Source organism: Heterodontus francisci, chromosome 7 (assembly GCF_036365525.1).
Source record: "Heterodontus francisci isolate sHetFra1 chromosome 7, sHetFra1.hap1, whole genome shotgun sequence".
In the NCBI taxonomy this organism is placed as follows: Eukaryota; Metazoa; Chordata; class Chondrichthyes; order Heterodontiformes; family Heterodontidae; genus Heterodontus; species Heterodontus francisci.
In genome coordinates, this window is record NC_090377.1 from 132,839,349 (window position 1) to 132,852,333 (window position 12,985).

General features: G+C 41.4%; 1 protein-coding gene across 3 annotated transcripts in view; it reads right to left on the reverse strand.

The window, feature by feature from the left end:
- LOC137372330 (islet cell autoantigen 1-like) overlaps positions 1-12,985 on the reverse strand; it is a 114,185-nt gene that overhangs the window by 38,516 nt on the left and 62,684 nt on the right. For 2 of the 3 annotated variants that reach the window (XM_068036181.1, XM_068036180.1), the window contains exons 7-9: positions 10,629-10,754; positions 7,653-7,751; positions 5,484-5,569 (exon numbers count right to left, since the gene is read on the reverse strand). In XM_068036181.1, the coding sequence (XP_067892282.1) occupies positions 5,484-5,569; positions 7,653-7,751; positions 10,629-10,754 (311 nt within the window). Of the gene's footprint in view, positions 1-2,071; positions 2,243-5,483; positions 5,570-7,652; positions 7,752-10,628; positions 10,755-12,985 lie in introns of those variants that run through there. The other variant, XM_068036182.1, reaches the window with a different exon arrangement.

The following is a 12,985-nucleotide window of genomic DNA, read 5'->3' on the forward strand; positions in this document are numbered from 1 at the left end:
TCCCATGCATCTGCTTCCTTTGTCCTTCTAGGTGGTAGAGATCACAGGTTTGGAAGGTGCTGCCTGAGTAGCCTTGGTGCTTTGCTGCACTGTGTGTCGGTGATGGAGGGAGTGAATGTTAGTCAATGAGTGTAGTCAATTCTAATCATGTGGCTATAGCATGAGATATCTGCAGAAAATGCTGTGCTGACAGAGGGGGTCGCTGGTTTGGTTGACAGGCCTGCTGGCAAATTTCACTAAGTGTTTTGTGGATGTTCGTGGACGGGGTGCTAATCAAGCAGGCTGCTTTGTCCTGGATGGTGTTGAGCTTCTTGAGTGTTGTTGGAGCTGCACCCATCCAGGCAAGTGGGAAGTATTCCATCACACTCCTGGCTTGTGCCTCGTAGATGGTGGACAGGTTTTGGGAGTCAGTGAGTTACTCGCTGCAGGATTCCTAGCCTCTAACCTGCTCTTGTAGTCATGGTATTTATATGGCTACTCCAGTTCAGTTTCTGGTCAATGGTAACCCTCAGGATGTTGATTGTGGGGGATTCAGCGATCATCATGCCGTTGAATGTCATGGGGAGATGGTTAGATTCTCTCTTGTTGGAGATGGTCATTGCCTGGCACTTGTGTGGCACGAATGTTGCCACTTATCAGCCCAAGCCTGGATATTGTCCACATCTAGCTGCATTTCTACACGGACTGCTTCAGCATCTGAGGAGTCATGAATGGTGCTGAACATTGTGCAATCATCAGCGAGCATCCACACTTCTGACCTTATGATTGAAGGAATGTCATTGATAAAGCAGATGAAGATGGTTGGGTCCCTGAGGAACTCCTGCAGTGATGTCCTGGAGCTGAGGTGATTGACTTCCAACAACCACAACCATCTCCCTTTGCACTTGGTACGATTCCAACTAGCGGAGAGTTTTCCCCGATTCCCATTGACTCCAGTTTTGCTAGGATGATTGAACTTATTTATTTTGCCTCCATTTCATTACTACCCACAATTGCAAGATTGAAATCAGGAGCCCAGTGTATAGGGAAAATTACAAGCATGGTATACTGTGAACCACTTCCTTCAAGTGGTCCTCAACAATAGTTGGAATTACAGCTGCATCAAAAAAAATTACTGAACTGATATATCATCTCCCTCAAACGTTGAGTGTAGTTCATTCTCCACATGCAAGTGAATAGTCCATGAGTTCAGCAAGGATACTATGGACAAGTTCTCTAAGACACTGACATACAGTGACCACAGTTGTCAGATGCTCTACCCCACCCCCACATCTTGTCTCTATGGCATGTGTTACACCAAATGCTCCTTTCCCTAGTGAGCCATCAGGGAAAGTGTAATAAGGAACTTTATAAAGCCATAAAATTAAGAGGCAAGACGCACTCGAGCAAAAGGAGCTTTCTAAGTCACAGTATGATGAATGAGGGAGATCACACCTACATCAGATAATGTAACAGCCATTCAATTTTCACATGAAATGAATTTTGTCAAAGCAGTACAAAGTGATGGCGAGGAAGACTATGGCAGTGTTAAGACCAGCTTGGAGTACAGCATGGAGGAAGAATATATTGGCTTCAATTGGCAGATAAGATAATAATGCTCATTATGTAAGTTACTCCATGTAACTACTTTGCAAATGATGTCATGGAAAACCCTCTGCATATGGGTCCAAGATGTTTGACTTTCCAAGTGTGTTTTCAAAATCTAAATACCACTAGGTGTTTGCCAACTAAACTCCCCATCCAGAGAATCTCAGATCTTTGGTTCTATATAGCCAGAACTATATCACATAATGTAATTATTAAGAATTGGGGACCTTATTACCAACCAAAAATGATAAAAAAATAAAACTTGCATTTATATAGCGCTTTTCACAACCTCAGAATACCCCAAAGTGCTTTACAGCCAATTGAGTACTTTTCAAGTTTAGTCGCTGTTCTAATGTAGAGAAATATGGCAGCCAATTTGCACACAGCCCCACAAACAACAATATGGTAATGACTAGATAATCTGTTTTAATGATGTTGGTTGAGAGCTAAACATTGGCCCAGGACACTGGGGCGAACTCCACTGCTCTTCTCTATATAGTATCATAGGAAATTTTACATCCACTTGACAGGGCAGATGGTGCCTCAACTTATTGCCTTTTCTGAAAGACGATGCCTCCAACAGTGCAGCACTCCCTCATTGCAGTGAGTTCACAGTCTAGATTTTGTGGTCAAGTCTCCGGAGTGGGGCTTGAACCTATGATAAGAGATGATGTAACAAGAGATAAGCAGGCAGTGGAGACTTAATGAGTAGAATTAAGAAATAGAAAAAGGTTTACGACTGCAGTGGTAGTGTATAGGCCCCCTGGTAGCAGCTGTGAAGTCACAATGTATTAATGTTTGTAATAAAGGCAGAATGGTTTTAATGGGGGATTTTAAATTGCACGTAGGTTGGGCTAGCTCTGGTCAGTGAATTTCTTGAATGCGTCAGAGTAGTTTTCCGCAACATATGTCGTGGAGCTAACAAGGGGGCAGGCCATGTTAGATTTAATAATGAGCAGTGAGCCAGATTTAGTTAACAGCCTAATGGTGTGTTAACATTTATCTAATAGTGACCATAATGTGATTTGAGGTTAATGTTGTATTTGAAAGAGAGAAACTATGAACAGCTACTGAGATTCTAGATTTAGGTAAAGCCAACTTCAACAGGATGAAACAGAGACTGTCCAGAGTAAAGTGGACAGTGTGCTAAATCTGTTAATGAGTAAAACAACAGAAGATCAGTGGAAGGCATTTAAAAAAGAATTTACTGTGATCCAGAACCAGTTATACCCCTAAGGGCCAAGAGCTCTACTTGCCCAAAAAAAACAGCCATGGACAAATAAAGAGGTAAGGGACAACAGATTTAACATTTCAGCTCTATGAACCAGTGTTCTGATGAAAGGTCACAGACCTGAAATGTTAACTCTGTTTCTCTCTCCACAGATGCTGCCAGACCAGCTGAGTATTTCCAGCATTTTCTGTTTTTATTGTAAACAGTGTAGATGGATACACAACATTACAAAGAAATATTAATAGATTCAGTGAATTGGCAAAACTGTGCCAAATGAACTTCAATACAGGCATGTGTGTGGTCATCCACATTGGACTCAAAAAGGATTGATTACAGTACTTTCTAAATGGTGAAAAGCTAGAAGGAGCAGAGGTCCTAAGAGACTCTGGCAAACAATGTACACAGATCATTAAAATCTCATGGACAGTACAAATAAATAATGAATACTAGCCTTTATATCCAGAGGAACAGAATATAAGAGGTTAGAAGTCATGCTGCAACAATACAAAACCCTGGTTAAGACCACACCTTTATTTCTGGGCACCACACCTTAGGAAGGATATACTGGCCTTGGAGAAAGTCTAGTGTAGACTTACTGGAATGATATCTGGACTCCAAGGATTAAATTCCGAGGAGAGATTATACAGACTATGTGGCGGCGCAGTGGTTAGCACTGCAGCCTCACAGCTCCAGGGACCCGGGTTCAATTCCGGGTACTGCCTGTCTGGAGTTTGCAAGTTCTCCCTGTGTCTGCGTGGGTTTCCTCCTGGTGCTCCAGTTTCCTCCCACATGCCAAATACTTGCAGTTTGATAGGTAAATTGGCCATTAGCAATTGCCCCTAGTATAGGTAGGTGGTAGGGAAATATACGGACAGGTGAGGATGTGGTAGGAATATGGAATTAGTGTAGGATTAGTATAAATGGGTGGTTGATGGTCGGCACAGACTCGGTGGGCCGAAGGGCCTGTTTCAGTGCTGTATCTCTAAACTAAACTATGGATGTATTCTCTGGAATTTAGAAAATTAAGAAGTGACTTAATGGCAGTTCTCAAGTTATGAAGGGGATAGAAATAAATTATTTCAGCTGGTTGGGGGATCCAGGGTTGGAGGACACAGCCTTAAAATTAGAGTCAGGCCTTTCAGGAGTGAAAGCAAAATACTGCGGATGCTGGAAATCTGAAACAAAAACAAGAAATGCTGGATTCACTCAGCAGGTCTGGCAGCATCTGTGGAAAGAGAAGCAGAGTTAACGTTTCGGGTCAGTGACCCTTCTTCGGAACTGACAAATATTAGAAAAGTCACAGATTATAAACAAGTGAGGTGGGGGTTGGGCAAGAGATAACAAAGGAGAAGGTACAGATTGGACCAGGCCACATAGCTGACCAAAAGGTCACGGAGCAAAGGCAAACAATATGTTAATGGTGTGTTGAAAGACAAAGCATTAGTCATTTTTGGTTATTTTTTCTTCCTTTTTTTTTTGCATTCCTTTTTACATTTTTTACAATCTTTTTTTGCATTTATTTCATTTCATCTTAGTTTGTTCAGTTTGCTTACCCACTGTTTTTTTCAGGTTGTTTTTCTTCAGGTTTGCACTTGCTGATGTTCAATATTCAGTATATTCACACCTAATCTGTACTAATGCTTTGTCTTTCAACACACCATTAACATATTGTTTGCCTTTGCTCCGTGACCTTTTGGTCAGCTATGTGGCCTGGTCCAATCTGTACCTTCTCCTTTGTTATCTCTTGCCCAACCCCCACCTCACTTGTTTATAATCTGTGACTTTTCTAATATTTGTCAGTTCCGAAGAAGGGTCACTGACCCGAAACGTTAACTCTGCTTCTCTTTCCACAGATGCTGCCAGATCTGCTGAGTGAATCCAGCATTTCTTGTTTTTCTTTCAGGAGTGAAGTTAGGAAACACGACACACAAAGCGTAGAAGTTTGGATCTCTCTTCCGCAAATGGCAATCAATGTCAGGTCAATTTTTAATTTTAAAGCTGAGGCTGATAGATTTCTGTTAACCAAAGATAAAAATGATATGACAAAGGTAAGTATATGGAGTTAGGTCACAGATCAGCCTCAGCCATGATCTCACTGAATGGCAGAAAAGGCTCATGGGGCTAAATGGCCTACTCTTGTTCCTGTGACCCATGACCTTCTGACTCAGAGACGAGAGTGCCACAGTTGGCATCTACAATGGAACTCAGTAAATCATACTTGTCTTTCAGGCCATTTGTTGGGAGTGTGCAATGTGGATAACACATGTAAGCTCCCTTTCCACTTTATTCCAGTGTTTACAGATGTGAGGAAATTCTTCCACATGTTGATCAATAGGTTTGAGTCATCCTTAGCTCTAAAGTCAATTTTAGCTGATCTCCGGCAGACAGTTGAGGAAGGTTGTAAGTGAAAACATCTGGAAGAATTTTTGCACTGGAGATTGGAATAAAATGATGATTGAGCTGATCCTAAAATCAACTACACAGATGCCTTATAGACAGACACGTTTTGGAGCAACAGTATATTGCCCATGCCTATTTCTTAGTGTCAGAAAAATGGCAAAAATGTTTGTGTTCAACAAGTGAACAATGTGTTTGCTGCCCAGTGAGGTACAGCTATTTCCATCCATCTCCTCCCCTGTTTGTGATTACAGGAATCTTTACTTACTTATCTATGTCATCAGTTATGCATTCTTTCTCCTTTCTCCGGTTAAGCTCCTCCTCAGTCAGATGATTAAGTGGGTCCTGTAAGCTCTGTACATTTAAAAAGAAACAACCACAACATTTAAAGTCTGAAAAGAGACCCTGTAAATTACAACTAGACACGAGGTGATTATTTGTTGGGTCTAATATTTTACAGGGTGTTACATGTTATTGAATCCTGGAGTACTCCAATCACTGAACACTTTCACTAGTAACCTGCAAACAACACAACTCCAGGTCCAGCTTTAGTCAGCAATGACTAATATTAATGTCAGTTGATGGTACCATTGTCCTCTCGGAGACTTAAAAGATCCCATGACACTATCTGATGATAAACAGTGAGTTCTCCCCAGTGTCCTGGCCAATATTCATCCCCTACTCAAAACAGATTCATGGGTCATTTATCTCTCTGCTGTTTGTGGGATACTGTGGTGTATAAATTTGCTGCCATGTTTCCTGATATTTTGGATATCCTGTGGATATGACAAGTAATATGTAAAATTGCAAGCTCTTCCTCATCTTTCAGCGGGTCATAGCCTCCATGTACTGACTGCAGATAATCCTTGACCAACAGTACTGACTGTAGGGCTGTAGTGTAAGGTGAATTCTCTGCTGTACAATGCAAGTCTAGTTGATCACTTGCTGCATGAGTGAGTTCTGACCATCCATTATTATTCTATTTATATATAAATATTCATTGAACCCCTTGCTGGTCTCCCTATGGCCAGGATGCCAGTCAAGTGGCCTGCTTTCAGCCCTTTGATAAGCTGCTCTAAAAATGGCCAGAAGTCAACAGTGTGGCCTGGGGAAGATCTGCTCTCTGTTTAAAGGAAGCACAGTGACTACACCACAAAAGTAAATGTTGCCAGTGTAGCCCTTTTGGGATGTTTTGAGATGTTGAAAAGGTATTACATAAACGAAAGTTCCTTCTTTCTAACAATCCAATACAAACTGGGGCTGACGGGACAAGAACTTGCATTTACATAGTGCCTTTAATGCAGTAAAACCTCCCAAGGTGCTTTACAGGAGCGTAATCAGACAAAATATAACATTGTGCCATCTGGTGACTGATTGGATTGCAGTCACCGTTGCACAAATGGATGGCACAAAGTTATGATCTGGAATGCACTGCCTGAAAGGGTGGTGGAAGCAGATTCAATAATAGCTTTCAAAAAGGAATTGATAAATAGTTGAACAGGTAAGATTTTTGGTGCTGTGGGGAAACAGCAGGGGCGTGAGACTAATAGGAGAGCTCTTTCAAAGAGCCAGCACAGGCACGATGGGCCGAATGGTCATCTTCTGTGTTGTATTGTTCGAGAGCAGGGAAGTGGGACTAATAGGATAGCTCTTTGAAAGAGCTAACACATGCACAATGGGTTTGTTTTACCATTTACACTATAAGATAGAGGGCTCAAGCTACACTCAGAAGACCCACAAACCAATTTATTACTGACCCCCTAGTGTACTGTATGAATGAAGCCTAGAAATCCAATGCTGCCTGGAATCTGTTGCAAGTGACTCAGGCAGCATGTGATATTTATGCTGCTTGTTTATTTTAATGATGAAGTTGTGCAGCCAGTGCAAATACTTCTGACTGAAAATAATTATAGATCATAGAACAATACAGTACAGGCCATTCAGCCCATCGAGCCTGTACCGGCTCTCCTATTAGTCCCACTACACTTTCCCCACAGCACCAGAAATCTTCCCTGTTCAACTATTTATCAATTCCTTTTTGAAAGTTATTATTGGATCTGCTCTCACCACCATTTCAGGCATTCCATTCCAGTTCGTAACTCATTGCATAAAACTTACCTTGACTCTGATGAAGTAGTGAGAGTGCAGCAAGGTGCTCCCTGCTGCCTTGGAGGCCAGTTGGAGGCAATGGACAGGACATCATCGATCCACATTGGGCAGAAAGCCCTCCAGGCAGCAACTAGTGTGTTAAATTCCCAAATGAGAACATCGATTGTAATCTCAATTCTGTATTATAGGATTAACATTTTGGTGTTTTAATGGGTCAGACTGAAAACTTGTGGGACCTTTTGTGAGATGAAATAGTTGGGTTTGTGGAAGGAAGAGACTTGATAGTCTAAAGGGCCTCTTCTTGCTTCATGCCTCCTTTCGGTCTTACCTTAAGTGTGGTAAATTTGTACGGCTGATAGCCCTTGAAACTCTCGTGGATCTGAGACATCATATGGGCAGTCCTCTCCCAGAAGTGAAGCAGTGTATTCTAGAAGAAGAAAAAAACCCATGTCACTTCTGGGTGCACAAGAAGAAAATATATAAGGAGACCAAATAAAATTAAGAAGGAAAGGTGACAGGATGGCAGTGCATGGAGTGGCAGGGCACAGAACTGAGCCTGGCTGGGCATGTTTCTATTCTCAGGCATGCCATCAGGGATCACACTGAGCAGAGATGCTTCTGAATGGACAGCAATAGGAAGGACAGATGAGGGTGGGTGGGGGGTTGGGGGATATATGAGAGAAATACCTCAGCCTATTCTCAAGTACTTACGAGTAGGATTATCAACAGTGGCGTTGACAAGCAGACTGATTGCCCACCTACACAAGCAGGAAATGGCGCTTCACCCAGAGAAGGAGGAGAAAATACTTTTAAATATTGGAACAAAAATTAATAACAAAATATATTTGAACAATTCATGACACAGAGCTCACTCGTTAAGCTGTGATCCAATAATTTTCAGCTATGGATACATTCATGGAGTGGAGCAAAGGAAAAGGTTGACTTCATACTTAGAGAGTACTGGAGGACTGCATGCAAGGGCATACAGGATATAGGGTATGATAGTACAGTTGTTACACTACTGGATTAATAATCCAGAGAATGTGAACTCAAATACCACTATTCCTGTTTGAGAATTGGAATTCAATTTGAAAAAAGACAAAACCTGGAAATAAAAAGCTTGCATCAGTAAAAGTCCTTTTGGAAAGGAAACTTGCTGTCCTTATCCAATCTGGTCTATAAAGAATAATAGACATAAAAGCACAGGAGGAGGCCTTACAGCCAATCATTCCTATACTGGCTCTTTGAAAGAGCAGTCATGCATAGTCCCACAAACCTGCTTTTTGTCCATATCCCTGTAAGTTCCTCATCCTCATCATAACTGTCCAACTCTTTTGTAAAATTATTTATGGAATCAGCTTCCACCAGCATTTCATGTAGAGTTCCAGATCCCAACAACTCTTGATCAAAAGAATTTCTACTCATCTCCCTTCTAGATCTTGTGCCAATGATTTTGAACCTATAACCTCTGGTTATTGAGCCACCTGCCAGAGGGAATAGTTTTTCTCTATTTACTCTATTGAAACCTCTTAACACCTTGAAAACTTTTATGAGGTCACCCCTTAACCTTCTCTGTTCCCATGAGAACAGCCCTAACTTTTCTAGCTTCTCATCCCTGGTAACTTCCTCTGCATCCTAATGCATCTTCCTTGAAGTGTCGTGCTCAGCAATACTCCAGCTGAGGCCTAAGCAGTGATTTATAACATTCTAGCATGATCTCTTTGCTTTTATATTCTATGCCTCTATTTATAAACCCAATTAAACTGTATGCTTATCAACTTGCCGTGCCACTTTTAAGGATTTGCATATATGGTCCAAGATGTCTCTGCTCATCTACACTTTTCAAAACCATACCATTTATAGTATACTGTATTTCCATAGCAGTCCTTCCAAATTGCAGCACTTCACACTTCTCTCCATCTGCCATGCTTCTGCCCATTTCACCTTCCTGTCTATCCTAAAGTCCACAGCTATCCTCATCACTATATACTACATTGCTAAGTTTCATATCATCTGCAAACTTTATATTGCTACTGCCGACACTTGAATCTAGGTCGTCTATAAAAAATACATTTAAAAAATGTAATGTGCCCAAAACTGCAAATGACCTCCAAGTCTGAAGAACATCCATCACTGCCCTCTGCCTCCTGTCACCGAGCCAATTCTGTATCCATACCGCCACTTTTCCACTAATTCCATGGGCTTCCATCTTCTTAAAAAGCCTCCTGTGTGACACTTTGTCGAATACCTTTCGAAAGCCCATCTACTGCACTACCTTGATCAACCTTCTCTGTTACCTCCTCAAAGAATTTAATCAAGTTAGTCAGACATGATTTGTCTTTAACAAACCTATATTGGGTCTCCTTGTTAAATCCATGTCTTTCCAAATGAAAGCTTATTTTGTCCCTGATAATGGCTTCCTCACTAGTGATGTTAAGCTGACTGGCCTCTAGCTTTCTGGTTTATCCCTCTCTCCTTTCTTGAGTAGTGGTGTTATATTAGCAACCCTCCATCCTCCAGCACCATGCCTGTAGTCAATGAGGATTGAAATATTATGACCAATGGCTCAGCTATTTCTACCTTTGCTTCTTCAAACAATCTAGGATGCATTCCATCTGGGCCAGGTAAATTAACAACTTTCAGTAATGCTAATCTTTTTAGCACATCTTATCCAGTACTATCCTGTCCATAACTTCTCTCTCCTCCTCTAGTGAAACCTTTGCATCATTCACTTCCTTTGTGAAGACAGAGGTGCTCATGTAATACTTTAGCTGTGCCCTCTGTCTCTACATGAAGGATTTCCCTTTGGCTTCTTAATATACCGAACTTTTTCCATTGCTAATCTCCAACACTTTATTTGTGTATAAAATGTTTTCAGGTGACTGCCAATTGTTCTCTGACATGGCCTAGCAAGTTGCTCTGCAAGTTGCTCATAAATGCCGACCTTGCTAGTCATGCAAATATCCAGAGAATATATAATAAAAAAGTTTGAGCAGCCTGCCAGATCATACCTTGAAGGAACTACAAAACTGTTTTAGGGATCATGACTGCACCTCTTATATAAAAAAAAAGCCTCAGCAGGTATTTGTAATTATCATTAGTTAAGCACTAACTGTGTACTATGCCAAATGATAACAATTATGCAGAGTGTGATGCTGCCCTCTTAATTGAGAACACAGAGACATGGAAGGCGAAAAGCATCTCCCTGCAGAATGAGCACAGCCCCAAAGTTTGCAGATGTCATTATGCTGCTATCTAATGGCATCTTGTTTGTGTGATGCGTTCCGCTCTAAAGCGTCATTACCTGGTAAGCAGCAAGTGACTGGGAGAGCAGATTGCAACGACTCGCTCCGAGTAAGTCCACTTTCTGACACACATCATTCTTTAGCTTGTCAAACTGAGCTTTGGTATTCCGCACTTGTGCCTGGACCTGCATTGAAGCACAGAACAGGAACATTACTCAGCCTTAGTCCCTTAGCACTTAAAGAGAATAAAATGGACTCAGTTTCTCTTCTTAAAACACAACTGAATTTTTCACAGCCTGCTACTGACACAAGTATATTTTATTTCTACCAATTTTCCCTTCCTCTCTTGAAGGCAGGGCTCTGGCTGAATAAAGATATATTCCATTGAGAAAGAAAGACTCTGTGGGAAGGATGAACCTTCCGTGGCTAACCAAAGAAGTTAAGGATGGTATCCAATTGAAAGAAAAGGTATATGATGCTGCAAAATTAGTGGTAGGCCAGAAGATTGGGAAAATTTTAGAACCCAGCAAGGGATGACTAAAAATATAGTAAAGAGGGAGAAAACAGATTATGAAGGTAAAATAGCAAGAATATAAAAACAGACTGTAAAAACTTCTACAAGTATATAAACAGGAAGAGAGTAGCTAAAGTAGACTTTAATCCCTTAGAGGATGAGACTGGGGAATTAATAATGGGAAACAAGGAAATGGCAGACTTTGAACAAGGCACTAAAAACATCCCAAAACCAGTACAAAATCAGGCAGCAAGAGGGAGGAGGAATTTTAAGCAATCATCACGAGAGAAAAAGTACGAGGCAAACTTATGAGATGAAAGGCTGACAAGTCCCCTGGATCTGATGGCCTGCGTCTTAGGGTCTTAAAAGAAGTGGCTGCAGAGATAGAGGATGCACTGGTTGTAATCTTCCAGAATTCCCTAGATTCTGGAAGGGTCCCAGTGGATTGGAAAACTGCAGATGTAACGCCCCTATTCAAGAAAGGAGGGAAACAGAAAGCAAGAAGCCAGTTAGCTGAATATCTTCATTGGGAAAATGCTAAAATCCATTATTAAGGAAGTAGTAGCAGGACATTTAGAAAATCACAATACAATCAAGCAGAATTAACATGGTTTTATGAAATCATGTTTGACAAATTTATTAGAGTTCTTTGAGGATGTAACAAGCAGGGTGGATAAACGGGTACCAGTAGATGTAATGTATTTGGATTTCCAAAAGGCATTCAGTAAGGTGCCATGTAAAAGGTTACTAACACAAGAGCTCATAATGTTTGGGTAATATATTAGCATGGATAGAGGATTGGCTAACTAATAGGAATCAAAGACTCGGGATAAATGGGTAATTTTCAGGTTGGCAAACTGTAACTAGTGGGGTGCCACAGGGATCAGCGCTGGGGCGTCAACTATTTACGACCTATATTAATGGCTTGGATGAAATACATGAATAGGATGGGAATAGAAGGATACGGTCCCCGGAAGTGCAGAAGGTTTTAGTTTATGCAGGCATCAAGATTGGCGCAGGCTTGGAGGGCTGAATGGCCTGTTCCTGTGCTGTACTGTTCTTTGTTCGTTCTTTGAAGGGACTGAGTGTACTGTATCCAAATTTGCTGACAATTCATAGATGGGTGGTAAAGCAAGTTGTAAGGAGGACACAAAGAGTCTACAAAGGGTTATAGATAGGTTAAGTGAGAGGGCAAAAATTTGGCAGTTGGAGTATAATGTGGAAAAATGTGAGGTCATCCACTTTGATAGGAAGAATAGAAAACCAAAATATTATTTAAATGAAGAGAGACTACAGAATACTGCGGTACTGAGGGGTCTGGGTGCTCTGGCACATGAAAAATAAAAAGTCAGCAGGCAGGTACAGCAAGTAATTAAGAAGGCAAATACAGCCATAGAGTTTTATACAGCACAGAAACAGACCCTTCGGCCCATCGTGTCTGTGCCAACCATCAAGCACCTACCTATTCTAATCACATTTTCCAGCTCTTGGCCCATAGCCTTGTATGCTATGGCGCTTCAAGTGCTCATCTAAATACTTCTTAAATGTTGTGATGGTTCCTGCCTCTACCACCTCTTCAGGCAGTGCGTTCCAGATTCCAACTTCCCTCTGGGTGAAAAAAATTTTCCTCAAATCCTCTCTAAACTTCCTGCCCCTTACCTTAAATCCATGCCCCCTGGTTATTGACCCCTCCGCTAAGGGAAAAAGTTTCTTCCTATCTAATCTATCAATGCCCGTCATAATTTTGTATACCTCAATCATGTTCCCCATCAGCCTTCCCTGCTCTAAGGAAAACAACCCTAGTCTTTTCAGTCTCTCTTCATAGCTGAAATGCTCCAGCCCAGGCAACATCCTGGAGAATCTCCTCTGCACCCTCTCTAGTGCAATCACATCCTTCCTATA